Genomic DNA, 20,308 nt, shown 5'->3' on the forward strand with positions numbered 1-20,308 from the left:
CAACATTCTCTTAGTTTTAATACTGGTGAGTATGCAAGCCATAAAAGGTATCAATGATGTCATTATGTGGAAGGGAGTTCCAGATGCATATGATAGACGGGAATCATGATGCTTTGTACGCTTGCGTTGACAGCAGTGTACGGGACAAGAAAGCGGTTGTCATTCTGCTTGAACCTCCAAATGGGTTCAAATATTTTGTTGTTGTTTTCTGCGCCATAAATTATGATTATAACGCTGAAGGGGAAAAGAGGATCAGTGTTTTGCTGTCAGCATATCATAAAATATATCCACCTTCAAGTTTCCTGAAATCGGCTAAATGTCGTGATAATGAAAGATGTTGAACATTCGTCTTGTATGTTCATTCTCATTCAAAAGGTTCATCCGGGGAACCATAGAAGACCTATTGTATGCGAAAATGTATATGTTGGGCAGACACTGTTTCAGTTGATTGATTAACAACAAACTAATCTCAAAACTCTGTCATTCGTCACATTCTGTATTGTAGTAACTCTGCCATCAGGAAATTAACCACCAAGAAATTTTTACATACAATAACACTTTGATTAACAAATTCTACAGTTCTTTATTTTTGATAAAAACAAAATTTATTTTGATTTCTTTAAAAGCAATGCTAAAAGCACGACCGACAACCACCCTACAACGGTAGACAAGAGTTGGAGCTGAGTCACGTGAACAAAACAATTTCTAATTAGAAAAATAGTAGTGCAGTGTAGTGATTGATTTAAGTTATCATAAAAATTCTATGATAATATTATTCTTCGTAAACGTAATTTCTGGACGTTTTTAGAATATTTCTTAAATAAAATACTAATGCATGTGTATGTTCAATTCTTTTTGAACTTATTCGCAGTTAATAATTCTCAATTATTCTGTTAATGGATGTATAGAAAGAAAAGCGCTCCGAAAATTTGCTAAAGGCGTCATAACAGACCAATGTTTTATTTCATGCCAAAAATTTTAGATGAGTGACTATTTTTGTGTTTAATGATTAATTGTTACGAAAGTGATAAGCGCCAACAATTTGTTAAAGCTTCGTAAGTGATCAATGTAAGTTAACAGAAAAGATGCCTATCTAAGAAAATGATATTTGTAGAATGGAAACTAAGCACCAACAACCCGTAAAAGTGTTATAACTGGCCACTGTCTTATTTCATACCATCTTTTATGAGATCAATTTATAAAAAAAAAAAAAAAAAAAAAAAAAAAAAAAAAAAAAAAAAAAAAATGCTCAGTTTAGTATTAATCACTTACTCCAAGTAAAGAAACTAATATCAAATAGAATAGAATCCACAAAAAACTTTGATAACAGATGACCACTGTTTTATTTCATGCCAAATTTTGTAAAATGAAAATAGTCCCACTTTGATTTTTCATGATCCTTCTTTAAAAGAATAATATTAATCCAGAAGATGTTTGTATTATTTATCATACCTGCTTTTGACAAGTCAAATGCAGATAGATGTAATAATTAAGGACATGTTTTAATGATTGTTGTTGTTTTCCCGAATCTTTTAGTACTAAAAAATCATCAATTTTTCTCATACCTCACCATGATAAATCATGGTTATAGAGGTAGATTACTTTTTTTGGTATTTTTCAGATTCTTTTATTATTGTTTTTATATACGTTTTATGGCATGAAAACAGATGTGGCCAGAATAACTACATACACGTACTTACATCCATAATGCATAAAGATATTCCTGGAATTTATAAATACCAAGCTTTTCAATAAAAATGTTTTTAACTGCAGAAAAAATCGGAGTTGAGCAACTGAAATTACAAAGCACATATTGATACTAAAATAGATCAAATCTCGGAGTACAAAGTATTTGATTTTATACAGAAAAAAACCCTGCAAACCTCGTCATTATATTCAAAATCGTTATTTCATAATGTTTTGTTTATATCATTCATTCAATAAATAAACAATTCACTGCTTATAATAAACTTGAATTTTTACATTCTGTAATGTGACCAGCAAAGTTTATTTTGTCTACCGTTTTCAGGAGGCAGTCGGTCGGCATAAAATTTAGTAGGAGAAGATGTCGACATCGTCGACTCTCCATGCGTCTGGATCGTTGTCGTCATCAATAAATGCGCATGGATCACCTTCAATGTTCACAGATTCGCAGGATGAAGACTGGATGGATGTAACAGGCCTGGTCGCTGTTGTTGTGCGGCGGCTTAGGTTATTGCGGTTCCTTTCAGCGTCGGCTTGTTTGAATCTGATGTTAAGATCGACTTTATTCCTGAAGTCTATGTCAAGTTCTGACTTTCTTGCCTTACATTTTTTCCTGAAAATATTTTTATTTTCAGAGTACATAACCATAGCTTCCTAACATAAGCTTCAAATAATCGGACATTTAACTCTGGTGAACATAACTTAAGATTAAATGTTGATAATTGCTTTAGCAAAGTTTATCTCTGAAGAACACCAAAATAGTTCCGAATCTATACATTTTGCCGAGTATCTTTAGCCTATGATATAAATATAGCAGCTTTGGCAAATAATTCAGAGATCGCTTTTACTAAAGTTCACATCGGGAATTAAAAGAATCTTTCACCGGTTGATGGAAATATCTGGCTGGAGGGTAAATGTTTACACGATAACGAGCCGGGTTACAGCAAAACAGTTATCCGAGAGCCAGATATATCCATCCGCACCTTGAACGAGTGATAGATTCTTTTTCTTGCATGCCGTATTTTTCAATTTAAAAATCGAATGCTTTTCTTTTTTTAAAAGCACTATTTTGTACTAGTAGCGTACATTCATAAATTACAGCGCGTGAGTTAGCATACCGGGGTGTAAGATTAGTTTTTCCAGAACCGGCAAAAACACAGGAATGTCCTGTCCAGCATGCAAGAAACAACGATTTTATACCTTTTTTAAATTGAGACAGGTTTAACTTACCTTTTTCTTTCATAGGTTTCTGCAGCAGCTTTTCGTTTAGCCAATTCCTCGGCCCTCCTTTTCTCGGCTGTCTGAAGCCTGTTGTCAGCGCCACGGCGAATCTAAATGGATATTATACGTTCTACAACTTCAGAATCAATAACCTCTGTCCGTATTCAATTACATATGCTATATGCTCTTAAATATGGCCACATGCATTTACAAATTCTTGTCTTTTGACATTAAAGGGGAATAAAGTATTGCTTTATATCTGCTCCATGCGAATTGTTTTTAAACAAACGCATGAATGTGGACTATTTTCGAATGCTGTAGTTTAGCTGTTATATCGGAATATTGCCTGTCTGACTTTGTATATTTGTTCATGCATTTAGAGTTAATCGGGAGTTTGTAATAATGACCTGTACGTCTTACTTTGAGTACTATGTTGCAGTATTGTCCGTCTAATTTTGAATCTTACTTTTTTCAATCATTCACAAGTTACGATGTTGGCCCATCTAACTTTGAATATCATTCATTCATTTGGCGGTTGCAATATTGTCCGTCAAAGTTTGCTTCTAATTCATTAATTTAGAACTTGCAATACTGGCCTGTCTAACTTTTGAATCATCGCTCATGTACTTGAATAATGCATTACTGGTAGTCTAGTTCGAAATCATATTCATTCATTTAGAAGTTACAATATATGTTGCCTATGCATTCATTGGAGACTGCAATATTACTTTCTTATTTCGAATATTATTCATTCATTTAGAAGATGTTGTATCTAAGTATTATGCTTACAGGTCCGTCTGTTTGTTTTATTGGTGGAAGGAGCGGCTTCTTTATGACAGGTTTACTATCAACCTCTATGACAAAAGCTTCACCTCCCCTTGCCTTCTTGTGTTCATATTGCACTGCAAATATATAATGTCAACTATAAACTGACACTGGATGAATTTCGCTGTTGAATATAATAAACAGTTAAAACTCGATATCTCGAACCGCCTATCTCAAAATTACTGCTATCTCGAAGACATTTTCAATTCCCGTACGGAAAACACGTGCACGAAATATAATTCAAGTAAAACGCTTGATCCTTTGGAATTGGGAATAACGAGTTTCAACTGTATATAGTCATGGGGTTCACGTATTTTCTTTGTTTGTTTTTGTTTGTTTTTTTTTTTTCAAATTCACAGCGATTGTACTTTCAATATCTGCTTTATTCATTTAAATGTTAACCCATTTTTACCAACGAAGCATCAATGACCTATACAGTCCTTAAAAAAAGATACGAAATTGGCAGAGAAACCTCAAAATAGGCACAGACAATTAAAAGAAACTTATTCATTTATCAAGTTTTCTCTGATATATGATTTAATAACAACATACCGAGATTTGGCAGGCCGGATCTGTTGGCAATCGCTTTTCTTTTCTTGTCTCGTCTTTTCTGTTTCCTCTTGGCAATCCAGGTGGAAATGAAACCAAAGCAACAGGGCAGTTTTCTGGCTTTATTCTTGTCGTCTGCGGGCTTGTCTTTGTCACTGTTTATCTTCTTTGTGGCTTCAATCACCTCTACTTTCTGCTCTGGTTTCTTGTTTGCAGTTGAAGTGTTCTGCGGTTCCACGACTGGTTCCTTCTTTCCTTTTTTCTGTTGGCAACCGAACATTCGTAAGAATGGTTCACAAAATTGGGGGGCGGGTGGTGGTGGGGGGGGGGGGGGGGGGTGGATGTTGTTTTAAGTAGTACTGAAGATTATCTATATTTTTTATGTTGAAAACTTAAATTAGTTTAAATCAAAACGTTCAATTTCATTAAAAAATGATTATAAATTATACTACAATGCAATACCGACTTTTTACACATTTTGTGCAATATTCTTACTTAGCCTATCTGCTCTATCCTCATCTTCATTGATTTTAATGATAGAGTTTAATTAGTCAATATAATCTTGAAAATTAAAAAAAAAGTTCTTGTTATCGCCCTAAATAAATGAATCGGGAAAAGCTGGCTATTACATTATAATTTTTTAAAATAAAGAAAAAAAAACAGCAACAACAACAACAAAAACAATATCCAGCAATCCAGTGAGTGATATAGGAGGCAGACGATTGGTAACGTATTTACAGTAAATCCTGTCTTAAGCAGCCAGCCAGGGAAGTGGGAAAAAGTGACTGCTTAATGCAGGTAATTTATAAAATGAATGACCATTTTGGGGAATGCGACACTGGCTGCTTAAGACAGGTCGGCTGCTAAGACTGTTAAAGCAGGTTTTACTGTATTCCTTTTATATGATATATGCTAAATTTTCTAATTACCATAGATTATGTCATATCATTATTTTCTTAAAAATAAAATCCTTTCATTTTTTTCTAGCTGACTTATATGTTAAAAACATAAAGTTACATTTTTTTACAATTTTTACTATTACTGCTTCATGTTCTACCACTGCTTCTGTGCTAAGCAAATTACTATCACATTACCTTCTTCTTTTTTGTCTTGCCATTTCCCTTCTTCGTTTTCTTCCTCTTGTCATTTCTGCAGTCCGGTTCTCCAGCATCCACATCTTTAGTGAAATCTTCAAATTTCTCTTTATCCATTTGTGTAACACCCAAAGGTAAAACGGAATTCTTTTTCAGTTTCTTTTTCTTCGGTTTTTCCTTTCTAAATTCATTAGAATCATCATTTGCTTCCATATCTTCATTTTTTCCTTCCTCAGTGCCGTGGACCTTTACTTCTTTTGCATCCTTGACCGGGCTTGCAAATTTTATTTCTACCTCATGGAATGACTTATCAATTACAGCAAACTGCGCATCGTGTGCTGACAGTACAGCTGGTGGAACTGGAAAAAATTTAGATTTATTCTGACCTCTGCTGACTTTCTTTTCCACTGCGTTTTGGCTGTTACCTTTTTGTGGAGTAAAATTATTCATGTCGTCTTCGGAAACGTCGGCAACTGGTTTCACTCCTATAAATCTTACCCTTGGCGGGGCTTTTTCAGCCATTTCGGCTGGAATTAAATGCCCGCTCAAATATTGCTATGTATTCCGCTGCGTTTGCCGTCGCCAAGTGACGTTGTCACGTTAATTGTGTTACGTCACGAACGTCAAAAATGCATTATGGGATGGACTGCAATTTCCGTTTCCATCTACTTAACATAATGTACAAATAGATGAAGCATGTTTAAAACTTAACTTAGACATTTCACTGTTGAAGAGGATATTTTTATTTATTTATTTTTTTTTTTGAAAGAGGATATAATTTTTTTTTATACAGAGCCTATATCATGACTGTGGAGATAAGAAGGTCAATGTCACAGTGTCCTCTAAATTGAAAACGGTTTCTGCTAACGCTGTAGCAATCTTTGCCCGCAGTCAGTAGATGTCGTCTGTTGTTTCTGAGGTAATTTGGTCAAAGGTAAAGGTCACAGCATACGAAATTACATACTTAACTTGCCTCTGACATGCCATCTTAAGGACATATGAGCCGCGCCATGAGAAAACCAATATAGTGGCTTTGCGACCAGCATGGATCCAGACCAGCCGGCGCATCCACGCAGTCTGGTCAGGATCCATGCTGTTCGCTTTCAAAGCCTATTGTAATTAGAGAAGCCGTCAGCGAACAGCATGGATCCTGACCAGACTACGCGGATGCGCAGACTGGTCTGGATCCATGCTGGTCGCAAAGCCACTATGTTGGTTTTCTCATGGCGCGGCTCATATGTGTTTTACAAGCAGCTGTTGTTGTTTTATAATATTTGTTTGAGTTTATTTTTATTTATTACATGCCTAACGCAATTTAAATAAAACTGTCCTAAATTGTGTTACCAAATTTGTACTTTATACAGAAGTTGCCTGAAAAAAATAGTAAAACCCAAATGCACAGTTTCTTCTTTTTCCGTCAGTATACAAGTGTATAACCAAAAATAACAATTTTAACATGGCTCAACTTTTGTCAGTTAAACAAGGAAGAAAGTCAAATGATGTATATTCAGTTTTCATCATCTTGTTTTCGTGCGAATGTTAGAATGAAAATAAACAATGTCGTCTTGTGATTTATCATCTGATTTACAATTGTTCAGAGTTAAAATGCTTGGATATTTATTCTATCGCCTCGTGTTTAAATTCCTGCATATATGAACTCTGAAAAGTTTATGGTCTAAATCAGTCGATAATAAACGCGAAGGCATTGCTTATTTAACAAAGTTAGAAATCTGGCGTTCAATTGAATTCATGACAAACTTAAAGAAAACTTGATGAAAACAAATTGTAAGTTTATTTCAAGCTTTTGCGTTACTATTTTCAAGCTATTAATATCATGTCTTGGTGCTGTAAAAGCCGTATATTTTTCTAAATTTTACTGCCGTAATCATAATCATATATATAGTCAGATTTGGTAAAAAAAAAAAACAATTTGTAGACACTCCTGAATGAATGTAAATCAATATCTGTTTTTTATAGGGATGTTGTTTAAAAGCTTCGTCAGATTTTTTTGGCAATTTTTCTTCTGTATTTTGGTAAACCTATTAAACTTTTAGATATATCAAAGAGCTATAAAATAAATATATAGTTCTTTGGATATATCTACTAAAATAAGTTATGAACCAACTGTTTATCATGTTTAGTGTTCAGTCGTTAATTAAGATGCTGATTAAGACCGACGGAATAGGATGAGGAACCTTTGATAGGCAGTGGTATTGTGCTGTACCAAAGAAATATGAATTTTTATAGCTCTTTGGCTGTACTGATAATTGTCCTTGGCTTTGCAGTGATGTTTAGAACTATTGATGCTAAAGTCTTCTGCAAAGGTATCTGTCTATCTTCCGTTGACGTCAAACCCCTTGCGAGAACGTGGACGTTTTTTTGAGAATAGGGCCTACGCGTTTTAGTTTAAAATGTTCAGGTTAGATTTTCTATACAAATTTACAAGAGCATTTCTGTGTTTTATATTCCACACTTCGCGTGTTTGGGATTCACCTGGCGGGGAAAACTTTTATTTACACAGTCCCGTGCGTCAGTTCGATTTTCACAACTTTGTGTTAACATGGTATCACCCAAAATGGCTGCGCCCATGAAAACATGTTTGTTAAATTTGCGAAAATGCTGTTTTTCTTGGACTGCGACACGATATTATTCTAGGAGAATGAAGCGCAGTGTACAGGAAGTTATGTCACCTGAAGAAGATGTCCAGAAACTGAAAAACACTGTGGCAGATCCAAGGAAAAATCCTTATCTACCATTTGATCCGAGGGATCCAGTACAAAAAAGTTTGATTTTTGCTGCAACACGTTCTAAAGAAAATGTTTCCAGTTACAGAAACAAAGAAAATGTTTCCGATAACAGAAACAAGGATAACAAGAAAAGAGAACCTCAACACGTTTCTGACAGAAGTAATAGCAAATCACTTTCTAGTTCACCAAAGCCGTCCAAAGTTCGAAAAAATGAGAAATTTCAAAATACAGTTAATTTTGAGAAACTGGAAGAAACTGATAGAAGATTCGGGTAATTTTTAAATTTTTACTATTGAAATGTAAGGCTCGACCTTAAATGCTGTCCTATTCACATGGATCTGTCACATGTATGAAGTATGATAGAGGGGAAAAAGTTCTATGACAGAGGGATTTTTTTTTTTTAAATGAAATTCAAGAACTTATTAAGTAAAAAAAAAAAATCACCCATAAAATACATAAACATAGGCATAGAAAGAAAAAACGCTTCAGTATTTACCATGAAGATTGACATTACATTGAAATGACTTACACAAAGTTTTTAACCATACAGTTACTTCATTCTTCCTTTTAATGTGTATCATACAGGTGTATAGGTAAATGCAAGATAGGATTATTATTTGCGTTATTGATTGAATGATTGATAGTACTCTGTCTACAAAGTACATATTTTCCAGCACTTGCCTTGGCACTCACAGGCGGTACTCTTGTTTTCCCAAGGAATTATATGAAAAACAAAATTGCTAAGCCATTTTTATCCTAGCACAGTGTCATAAACAAAGAGTAAACTTTCACAAATCTGAAATTTATTGTTCTGAGATAACATGGTACAAACAGATCTACAGGTTTATTTCATTTCAATTATATTGAGCTGCAGCTACCAACTACATTTTACCAGTCTGAACAATTATTTTTTTGTCAGCTTCCAAAATACAAAGGAGATGCTACATGTTTATGTACTAAAATTCATAATTTTTCAGACGGCATATAATGAGAGCAAGAGCGGCCAAAGATCGTGAGGAGCACAGGGAGATTGTTTTAGAGGGAAAAAACCTGATTCATGATGCATTGTTAGCTGGAGCAAAACTGAAGGTATTGTACTTCACACGACTGGAGACAGTGGAGGAGTTACCTGCTGAGTCGCTAGAAGGTGCACAGATATACAAGGTCCAGTACAAACATCTAAAATTGTGGTCAGATGTGGAGACACCACAAGGTCTTTTAGGTGAGAACCAGTTTTGGCACTGCAAGGTATTAGGAGAGGTTATAGTACTCAGCTTAACATCAGAGTGCAAATTCCTGTTATATCTTTCAGATTTATATATGCCTATTTTTGATTTTTTTTATGCCATCATTTGCTTGTTTGCCAACATCTTCATTTCTAGAATCTTGTGCCAAAGGGTATAATATCTATGGCTTTCAAAGTTTATATGAGCCACGTCATAAAAAAACCCCAACATAGTGGGTTTGCGACCAGCATGGATCCAGACTAGCCAGCGCATCCATGCAGTCTGGTCAAGATCCATGCTGTTTGCTTTCAAACCCTATTGCAATTAGAGAAACTGTTTGCGCAGGCTGGTCTGGATCCATGCTGGTGGCAAACACACTATGTTGGTTTTCTCATGTCGTGGCTCATATATATTATATAATGTCATGGAAGTAACAGTTGAAATTCACTGAAGACATACTTCTCAACTTAAGTGATGCCCTGTTTATGGACCTTTAAATATTATTTTATGTTGGCAGTTTGTCATCTTCACTCTTGTTTCCTTATTTTTATTTGGTATTTACAAATAGAAAGGCTGGTCATATACAACTGTATTGTAAGGGAGATATTTCATATATATATATATATTTCATTTTATTTCATTTTCTTTCATTTTTAGTAGCTGGAAGAATTGGAAAAAAGAGTTGGGCAAAAGATAGTTTTTGTGCATTAATAATAAATTGTTTATTTGACATTTAGGGATATTTGAGATGCCACCTGTCAATGAAGCTCTAAGACCAGCAGCGAATCCCATACCTCTGACTGTGATCTGTGATTCCGTTCGAGATGGTGGTAACCTTGGCACATTGATACGTACCGCAGCTGCTGTGGGTTGTCACAGGATTATTGCAATGAAAGGTAGTAAAGATACTTAATGTATATACGGTTACTACTTTTTACCTACTTAATGACCAAAACAAATTGCCTGCCAAACATTCTAATGGTTTTATATTTATGATTTGTTGGCATTGGTGTAATGCTAACTTCACACATACACATGTAATTATTAGTTATTAGTTTACTCCAGGAAAACAATGCTTTGAAAAGAAGTAAGTTCCAAGTAGAGCTTCCATCAATGCAAATTAGGAAAATGGACCAAACTGGGCCAAATCATTTTACATGACAATTCTTATATGTGCTAACATGGCAGTGGTTAAATCTTAAGTCACTGTCTTCGAATTACTTGCCCACTACCGATGTTAGTTTGTTGGAACATTGAATTCTTTATGTGAGGAAGCCATCCAGCAAGCTTACAGAAGGTCTGTGGTTGTACCAAGGTGCCTGCTCATGATGAAATAATACACGGAGGGACACCTGGGATCTTCCTTCACAATCAAAGCTGGAAAGTTGCCATATGACCTTAATTGTGTCAATGCAACATTAAACCTGGCAAAGAATTTTTTTGTGATATTAGCTTGATGTTTCCTTATCTGTATTGTGTAACAAATTGATTGATTTTTGATGATACATGAAGAAATTAGAACCTTTTTAACTCACCTGAGCACAAAATGCTCATGGTGAGGTATTGTGATCACACTGTGTCCGGTGTCCTTCGTGTGTCCATCAAGTTGTCCGTCCGTCGTCAATATTCGTGTTTAAACGATATCTCCTCCAAAACCAAAGAATGGATTTTGATGAAACATGATGTTTCTTGGATGGTCCTCTACCAAAGTTGTTCAAACGGTTCCGCTTCAAACGACATCTTCTCCTAAACCAATGGTCAGATTTTGAAATAATTTCACACAAATGGTCCTTATGTCACCCTCTGCCAAGATTATACAAACTATACCGATTTGTCAAAAAACATGGCCACCAGAGGGCGTGGTCACTTTCCCTATATGTATATAGTGGAAACTTTAAAAATCTTCTTGTATGAAACTGCTTGCACAATTTAAAAATAATTTTACACAAATGGTTCTTGTGTGTCCCTCTACCAAGAGTGCACAATTTATTCTGATTCATCAAAAACATGGCGCCAGAGGACATGGTCACTTTTCTTGATATGTATATAGTGGACACTTTAAACATCTTCTTGTGTGAAACTGCTGGCCTGAGTATAGAATAATTTTACACAAATGATCCTTTTGTGACCCTCTATCAAGATTGTTCAAATTATTTTGATTTGTCAAAAAACATGGCCGCCAGACGACATGGGCACTTTTCCCTATATGTATATAGTGGAAACTTTAAAAATCTTCTTGTGTGAAACTGCTGGCACGATTTAAAAATAATTTTACACAAATGATTCTTGTGTGACCCTCTACCAAAATTGTTCAAATTATTCCAATTTGTCAAAAAAACATGGCTACCAGGAGGCATGGTCACTTTTCCCTTTATATATACTATACTTGTCCAAATTATTGCCCTAAGGTAAAAAAAAAAATAATGGCCACGCCCTTGTGTAAGACATGTATGTACTAACTACCCGCTTGCTGAAGTGTCAATGTTATCTCAATAAATCTGTATAAATGTTATCTTCTCAGGATGTGTTGACATATGGAATGGTAAGGTATTGAGATCTGCAGCAGGAAGTCATTACAGGGTACCAATCCTCAGCAACATAACCTGGCCCCAGGTACCAGCTCTGTTACCCCCAGGAGACAGTATCAAAGTGTTCCTTGCTGATAGTAAACAGGTAACAGAGGAAGAGAGAGAGTCTGGACCACTGGAGGCAGAAACACTAGCAGCTGTTGAACAGATTGAAAAGTTTCATGATAAAGAGAGTGACATTGAAGATGAAACATCGGATATAGAAAACTCAGCAGAATTTGATGAGGACAATGATGCTGGAAATGAAGTTATTAGTGAACAAGAAATAAATGAAATGCTGACAAAAGAAGTTGAAAAAGATTTATCTTACAAAAATTTCAAAGTTCTCAGTGCTTACAGGAAGGCACCATTAGGCAATGATTTATATGATATGGTTGATTATACTGACAAACATGCAGTGTTAGTGATCAGTGGGGAGACTTCAGGTGTGTCGCTACCTGCAAGGAAGTTGGCGTACGATCATTATGGGGGATGTGTCACTATACCTATGACAGGTGAAGTAGAAAGTCTGAACTGTGCTGTAGCAGGAAGTATCATCATGTATGAGGTTGCTAAGCAATACAGGAATAGCAGGATTCAAACAGATAAAGAAGAAGAATAGAGATTCCAATAATTACAAACTTGAATGAAAATTGACAGAAGACACATTACTTTGTATCCATCTTCATTTGAAATTGTTGGAAAAACAACTGCTCCTTAATTATTAATTAAAGCAGCAGTATTCCTGATTTATATTAAATTTTGAAAAATTTAGAAAAAGTACTCTTTAGTTATTGCAATCAAAAGAAAATATAAAGTAATTCCGTGCATTTTATGAATTTTTTATCAACAAAACACTCTTTTAATCACTGAAATATATATGAAAAAGTCTCAGAAAACGTTATGGGTTGAAATTTTTATGATGTGCAAGAATTATATTTTCTGACTGAACAAAATCTATTAGCATATAAAGTAATCTGTACTTTTTTAGCTCGACTGTACGAGGTATGGAGAGCTGTTTTACTCATCCTGTCATTGGCGTCCTTCTGCAGCCACACTTTGGTTAAAGTTTTGATGCAATTTCTCTTAATCTCAGTAATTACTTGATGAATTTGTTTCAAGCTTAAGATAAAAAATAGTTATTCCTCATCATCACCTACATCAAATGGCACAAGGGCCATAACTCTTGCCCCAATATTTCATGAATTATCCCCCCCCTCTTTTGACTTAGAATTTCAGGTAAAAGTTTTGGTGCACTTTCACTCTATCTTAGTTATTACTAACAGGATTTGATTCCAATTTAAAATATTTTTTTTAACATCATCACCCACATCATATTACATAAGGTCCATAAATCTGGAACCAATTTTCTATGAATTAATTATGCCCCCTTTTTACTTTGAATTTCTGGTTAAGTTTTGGCGCACTTTCACTCCATCTCTTTTACTAAATAGATTTTATTCAAACTTAAAAAAGTTGTTCCACATCATCACTCTCATCATGACACAAGGGCCATATCACCTTTACTTAAACTTTCACACCAAAGTTTTGGTGTAGTTTAACTCTATCTCACTTTTTAATGAATGGATTTGATTGAAACTTAAAGTAGTTATCACACATCATCACCGACATCATATGACAGAAGGTGCATCACTCTTGCACCAGTATTTGATGAACTATGGCCCTTTTTTGCATAAAATTATATTAATTTGATGTTTTGATAACTTTATCTTTATCTCTCTTATTAATCCCCTGCCACAAATGGTGGGGGGTTATAGGAATGGTCTCCGTCCGTCCTTCCGTCTGTCCCTAACACTTTCGTGTCTGCTCCATATCTCCTAAACCCCTTGAAGGATTTTCATGAAACTTGGGTCAAATGATCACCTCATCAAGACGATGTGCAGAACCCATGAGTCAACTCGAGGTCAAAGGTTTGAGCCTTCCATTTCGTGTCCGCTCTGTATCTCCTAAACCCCTTGAAGGAATTTTATAAAACTTTGGTCAAATGATCACCTCATCAAGACGATGTGCAGAACCCATGAGTCAGCCATGCCAGCTCAAGATCAAGGTCACAACTTGGGGTGAAAGGTTTGAGCCTTCAATTTTGTGTCCGCTCTATATCTCCTAAACCCCTTGAAGGATGATCATGAAACTTGGGTCAAATGATCACCTCATCAAGACGATGTGCAGAACCCATGAGTCAGCCATGTCGGTTCAAGGTCAAGGTCACAACTCAAGGTCAAAGGTTTGAGCCTTCCATTTTGTGTCCGCTCTGTATCTCCTAAACCCCTTGAAGGATAATCATGAAACTTGGGTCAAATGATCACCTCATCAAGACGATGTGCAGAACCCATGAGTCAGCCATGCCAGCTCAAGATCAAGGTCACAACTTGGGGTGAAAGGTTTGAGCCTTCAATTTTGTGTCCGCTCTATATCTCCTAAACTCCTTGAAGGATGATCATGAAACTTGGGTCAAATGATCACCTCATCAAGACGATGTGCAGAACCCATGAGTCAGCCATGTCGGTTCAAGGTCAAGGTCACAACTCAAGGTCAAAGGTTTGAGCCTTCCATTTTGTGTCCGCTCTGTATCTCCTAAACCCCTTGAAGGATAATCATGAAACTTGGGTCAAATGATCACCTCATCAAGACGATGTGCAGAACCCATGAGTCAGCCATGCCGGCTCAAGGTCAAGGTCACAACTGAAGGTCACAGGTTTTAGCCTTCCATTTTGTGTCTGCTCTATATCTCCTAAACCCCTTGAAGATATTTGATAAAACTTGGGTCAAATGGTCACCTCATCAAAACGATTTGCAGAACTTATGAGTTAGCCATGCCAGCTTAAGGGTAAGGTCACAACTTAGGATCAAAGGTTTGAGCCTTCCATTTTGTGTCCATTCTGTATCTCGTAAACCCCTTGAAGGATTTTCATCAAACTTGGGTCAAATGATCACCTCATCAAGAACTCATGAGTCAGCCATGTCAACTCAAGGTCAAGGTCACAACTCAAGGTCAAAGGTTTGAGCTCTGTATCTCCTAAACCCCTTGAAGGATTTTCTTGAAACTTGGGTCAATGATCACCTCATCAAGACATTGTGCAGAATTCATGAGTCAGCCATGTCAGTTCAAGGTCAAGGTCAAAGCTAAAGGTCAAAGGTTTACCCTTTCACTATCCATAGCAGTGGCGGGGGATTTAGCTGTCTTTCAGGCTGCCTTGTTACTATTTTTTTATTGACACAAAAATAAGTTATTGTCCAACACCTTCATCCACATTGGAGTCATTAAACACTCGAGTGACTGCTCCAGCTTCCTCAGATTTGCCCATTTTCACTATCCAGCATGGAAATTGTCGAGCGCTGTCTCCTGTGACAGCTCTTGTATTTCTCCTTTTTATCCTGATGTTCGCCAAAATTTCTTCATAACTAAGCAACTGTATATATTACATATATGGTGTTTTTATTAGCTCACCTGAGCTAAAGGCTCATGGTGAGTTTTTGTGACCGCTCAATGTCTGTTGTCCATCGTGCGCCATCCGTCAGTCAACATTTTCTAAAAAAATCTTCTTGAAAACCACTGGGCAGAATTACACCACAGAAATGATCCTTGGGTGCCCCACCTCAAAAAATTGAATTCCATACAGAACTCCGGTTGCCATAACAACCAAAAATAAAAAAAAAATTAAAAATCAAATTGTCCAAAACTGCAAGGCATAGATAGAGCCTTGATATTTGGCAATTGACATCATCTAATGATCCTCAATGAAGATTGTTCAAATTGTGCCCTGCCCCGGGGGACACATCTTTAACATATATTTATATAGGAAAAAACTTTTAAAATCTTCTTGTCTAAAACCACAAGAACTAGGCCTTTGATATTTGGTATGTAGCATTTCCTTGTGGTCCACTACCAAAATTGTTCAAATTAAAACCCTGGGGTTAAAAGAGGCCCTTCTGAGGGGTGTCTCAAGTTTTACAAAGACCTGATATATAGGAAATTTTTTTAAAATCTTCTTGCCTGAAACTGCAAAATATAGGCTTTTGATATTTGGTATGTTGCCTTGCCAAGTATTCCTCTACCAAAATTGTTCAAATTGTGCCCCTGGGGTGAAAAAAGGCCCTGTCCTCGGGGTCCAAGATTTATCATAGACATATCTCAAGGGAAAAAATCTGTGTTGCCTGGTTAAGTTTTATGTTAAGGTCAGCTTTTCTCCTGAACTATTAAAGCTATTGCTTTGAAACTTGAAGCACTTGTTCACCATCAATAGCTGACCCTGTACAGCAAGAAACATAACTCCATCATGCTTTATGCAAGAATAATAGCCCCTTTTGGACTAAGAAAATCAGATTTCTTGGTTAAGTTTTATGTTTAGGTCAACCTTTCTCCTTAACTTTCAAAGCTATTGCTTTGAAACTTGTAACACTTGTTCACCATCATAAGCTGACTCTGATCAGCAAGAAACATAACTCCATCCTGCTTTTTGCAAGAATTATGGCCCCTTTTCGACTAAGAAAATATCAGATTTATTGGTTAAGTTTTATGTTTAGTTCATCTTTTCTCCTAAACTATCAAAGCTATTGCTTTGAAACTTGTAACACTTGTTCACCATCATAAGCTGACTCTGTACAGCAAGAAATATAACTCCACCCTGCTTTTTGCAAGAATTATGGCCCCTTTCGGACTAAGAAAATATCAGATTTCTTTGTTAAGTTTTGTGTTTACGTCAGTTTTTCTCCTGAACGGTCAAAGCTTTTGCTTTAAAACTCAGAGCAGTTATTTGTCATTAAAAGCTGTCTCTACACAACAAGCACTATAACTCCATATTCCTTTTTGCAAGAATTATGGCCCCTTTTGGACTTTGAAAATCATGGGTAGGACAATATTTTTATTATACAGAGACAAAAAATCAGATGAGCGTCTGCACTCGCAAGGCGGTGCTCTTGTTTAAGATACAGCCTTGAAATTTGGACGACATGTACAGGTTTGCACATCGATCTTAAAACTGACTTTCAGTGACCATGAATGTCACCTACTGACCTACTTTCTAATATTTTAGCATCAGTTTGCCATTTTAAACATGTGGCTCATATTACTCAGGTGAGCGATTTAGGGTCATCACGACCCTCTTGTTCAATTGTCTGACCAGAGTCGTACCTGGGGCATGGTTTGTAGGATTTCAATAAAATGTGGTATATATGTTAACTACTGTCTGGGAAATATGACAGTTAAATTGCTTAACGGACACAAGAGTTATGGCCCTTAATACTTAACGTTCACCATACAGGGTATTTCTTTGCAAATGGCAAAGTTCCTTTATGCATTCGGATATTGCAACCAAGCTTAGTACATACGTAAAAACTTTAAAAATCTTCTTGTCTAAAACCACATGACCTAGACCTTTGATATTTTATATGTAGCATTGCCTTGTGGTCCTCTACCAAAATTGTTCAAATTATGCCCCTGGGATGAAAAGAGGCCCTGCCCTGGGTGGTCTCAAGTTTTACATAGACTTATATAGGAAAAAAATTCTTGCCTAAAAATGCAAGGCCTAGGCTTTTGATATTAAGTATGTTGCCTTTCCTAGTCTTCAAGTATTCAAATTATGTCCCTAGGATGAAAAGAGGCCCTGCCCTGGGGGTACCAAGTTTAACATAGACTTATATAGGATTTTTTTTTAAAAGATCTTCTTGTCTGAAAGTTCAAGGCCTAGGACTTTGATATTTGGTATGTAGTATTGCCTAGTGGATCTCTAACAAGTTTGTTCAAATTATGCCCCTGGGAGGAAAAGAGGCCCTGAGGGTCACTTTTTTATAATTATGAGTTATATAGGAAAAGATACTTCAAAAATTATCAGATCATATTTCCTAGACTGTTAAATCATAATTACCTGATGACCCCAAGCGATTAGGGATCACTTTGACTTTGACCTACTGACCTACTTTCTTGTTTTTTAAGATACTAGTACAGCCTTAACATTTTGGATGACATGTACAGTTTTGCACGCTGATCTTAAAACTGACTTCCAGTTACCATAAATGTGACCTAATGACTACATTCTTAATATTTTAGCATCAATTTGCCATTTGAAACATGTGGCTCATATTACTCAGGTGAGCGATCCAGGGTCATCATGACCCTCTTGTTTAATGGTCAATTTATGTATATTTTAAAACTGAACACTTAGGGTAATATTCCTGCTTCTTGGACAACAATTTGAATAGTCGAGCTTTTGCTTACGGGCAGTTCTTGTTGTACTACCTTATACCCCTGTATAAATGTACCCACTCTGATTAAGGCAATTAAGGCACCCCCTCGCCTGTTTGCCAAGAAAGGCATTACTCTTAAAAAGTTATATTGTTACTATAAACATATACCTCTATGATATATATATTATATTATACCAGATTTATATAGCGCCCTTTTCATGATCAATTTCACGTTCAAAGGCGCTTTACATAGTTCAAATGCAGCCACACAGGGCGCATAATTCATCCTCTACTAGTACAGACACAGAGCGATCTGACCAGAGGGACAGAGTGAGACAAAGCCCCCACGACAGAGAAATCAGATACAGGCTTGTCCGGCTAACTTAGCTCGTTGCGAATAAACAGCCTGGTTCTTTAACGTATATAGCACTGATACACGCAAGGATTGCCTGGGTTCCTGACCAGTACACCTCTAGTTGGGTGGGAAACACTGAAAAGCGTTTCTGAAAATTCCCGAGTAGCTGCCGGGGATCGAACCCCCGACCTCAGGATTGGAAGGCCAGTGTGCAAACCACTGAGCTATCCGTCACCATACCCCAGTATAAACACCCTTCTAATAAATGTACCCTTCTTATGCCTGATAAAGTGGGCAAGTTCGTAACTGATGACCCTATATCGCTCACCTGTTAAACTTGGATTTGGAATCATCAAGATAAACATTGTTTTCAAGTTTCATGAAGGTAGGGTCATAGATATGGCCTCTACAGTGTAAACAAGCTTTTCCTTTGAATTGAGTGGTGACCTAGTTTTTGACCCCAAATGATTCTGTTTCGAATTTTGCCTGTGAATCGTCAAGATAAGTATTCTTATCAAGTTTCATGAAGATGGGGTCAACAATTTTTTCCTTTGATTTGAGAGAGTGACTTAGCTTTTGACCCCACATGACCCAGTTTCGAACTTTGCCTAGGAATCATCAAGATAAACATTTTGACTAAGTTTCATGAAGATAGGATCATCAATGTGGCCTCTAGAGTGTTAAAGATAAATGTGGCATTAAGCATTTTCTTTGATTTGATTGGGTGATCTAGTTTTAGATCCCATATGACCCAGTTTTGAACCTTGAATAGGAATCATCAAGATAAACATTCTGCCCAAGTTGCATGAAGATGGAATCATCAATGTGGCCTCAAGAGTGTTAAAAAGCTTTTCCTTTGATTTGACATGGTGACCTAGTTTTTTTTTATCCCACATGACCCAGTTTCAAACTTGGCATAGAGTTCATCAAGATGAACGTTCCGTGAAAGTTTATGTCAAATCAAAGCATAAATGAAACCTCTATATCGCTGAAAAGGTCAAAATAGAAAATGTTGACACTTTCAGGGGCAGTAACTCTAGAACACATCATGGAATCTAGCCGGTTTTCGAAAGGAACCGAGATGTTACTGTGACGTAAATTGTGTGTAAGTGTGGTTAAACGTAAATGTTAAATGTGACTTCTATCGTGTTCACAAGGTAAAAATTAACAAATTTTGGCTCTTTCAGGTGTTAGTCAGGGGTTGTAACTCCGGAACCTATGATTGGATCTGACGGATTAATTACGGAATCCAAGATCTGTTGTTGAAAAAAGATAGTTTGCAAGTTTGTTTCAAATCTAACCATAAATGAAGTCTCTTTTATGGCTGCAAAGATAAAATAGCAAATTTTGACCCTTTAAGGGGCCATAACCCTTGAACCCAGGATGGGATCTGGCAATTGTTCGAAAGCAATCGAGATATTATGCCAGTACAAGTTGTGTGCAAGTTTGATTAAAATCAGTTGCAAAATGTGGTCTCTATCGCGTTCACAAGCCAAAATAGCAAATTTAGGCTCTTTAAGAGGCCAGATTTCTGGAACCCATGATGGGATCTGGCCAGTTTTCGAAAGGACCAACACAAGTTGTGTACAAATTTTATTAAACTTTATTAAAAAATATGATCTCTGTCGTGTTCACAAGAAATTGTGGACAGACACAGGCGGACGACGGACGAAGGGTGATCACAAAAACTCATATTGTCACGTGACAGGAGAGCTAAGAAAAGCAGTAACACAAAATATGTGGTGAAATTCTTTTAATGATATTTTTCACATCTTACACAAACTTTTTACAATTTCAAAACCATGTCTTAACGCTA

General features: G+C 36.3%; 2 protein-coding genes across 3 annotated transcripts; one reads left to right on the plus strand and one right to left on the minus strand.

The window, feature by feature from the left end:
- Positions 1-687: 687 nt before the first annotated feature.
- Positions 688-6,356, minus strand: LOC123534522 (axoneme-associated protein mst101(2)-like). Its single transcript, XM_045316807.2, has 5 exons — positions 5,394-6,356; positions 4,303-4,561; positions 3,715-3,827; positions 2,935-3,035; positions 688-2,317 (listed from the first exon to the last, which is right to left on the minus strand). The coding sequence occupies exons 1-5, from the start codon at positions 5,913-5,915 to the stop codon at positions 2,053-2,055; spliced, it is 1,260 nt and encodes a 419-aa protein (XP_045172742.2). The 5' UTR covers positions 5,916-6,356; the 3' UTR covers positions 688-2,052.
- Positions 6,357-7,943: 1,587 nt separating this feature from the next.
- On the plus strand, positions 7,944-12,830 carry LOC123534914 (rRNA methyltransferase 3, mitochondrial-like). Of its 2 annotated transcripts, none has more exons than XM_053519275.1 (4): positions 7,944-8,299; positions 9,118-9,362; positions 10,104-10,262; positions 11,888-12,830. In XM_053519275.1, exons 2-4 carry the CDS (start codon positions 9,128-9,130, stop codon positions 12,553-12,555), a joined length of 1,062 nt encoding a protein of 353 aa, XP_053375250.1. In that variant the 5' UTR covers positions 7,944-8,299; positions 9,118-9,127; the 3' UTR covers positions 12,556-12,830. The 2 variants fall into 2 exon arrangements, with proteins under 2 accessions (XP_053375250.1, XP_053375249.1); XM_053519274.1 differs by having other exon boundaries at positions 7,944-8,411; positions 11,888-12,822.
- The last annotated feature ends 7,478 nt before the right edge of the window (positions 12,831-20,308 follow it).

This window comes from Mercenaria mercenaria, chromosome 12 (genome assembly GCF_021730395.1).
Source record: "Mercenaria mercenaria strain notata chromosome 12, MADL_Memer_1, whole genome shotgun sequence".
NCBI classification, from domain to species: domain Eukaryota; kingdom Metazoa; phylum Mollusca; class Bivalvia; order Venerida; family Veneridae; genus Mercenaria; species Mercenaria mercenaria.

What these genes read in the sequence shown, in the direction of transcription:
- LOC123534522 (XM_045316807.2), bottom strand. Translation starts at nt 5,915, where the DNA reads ATGGCTGAAAAAGCCCCGCCAAGGGTAAGATTTATAGGAGTGAAACCA. An exon ending in ATCCGGCCTGCCAAATCTCG is followed by an intron (nt 3,828 to 4,302) that starts GTATGTTGTTAT and finishes ATATATTTGCAG; the next exon opens with TGCAATATGAACACAAGAAG. An exon ending in TAAAACAAACAGACGGACCT is followed by an intron (nt 3,036 to 3,714) that starts GTAAGCATAATA and finishes ATATCCATTTAG; the next exon opens with ATTCGCCGTGGCGCTGACAA.
- LOC123534914 (XM_053519274.1), top strand. Translation starts at nt 7,954, where the DNA reads ATGGTATCACCCAAAATGGCTGCGCCCATGAAAACATGTTTGTTAAAT. An exon ending in GAAACTGATAGAAGATTCGG is followed by an intron (nt 8,412 to 9,117) that starts GTAATTTTTAAA and finishes ATAATTTTTCAG; the next exon opens with ACGGCATATAATGAGAGCAA. An exon ending in CAGGATTATTGCAATGAAAG is followed by an intron (nt 10,263 to 11,887) that starts GTAGTAAAGATA and finishes TTATCTTCTCAG; the next exon opens with GATGTGTTGACATATGGAAT.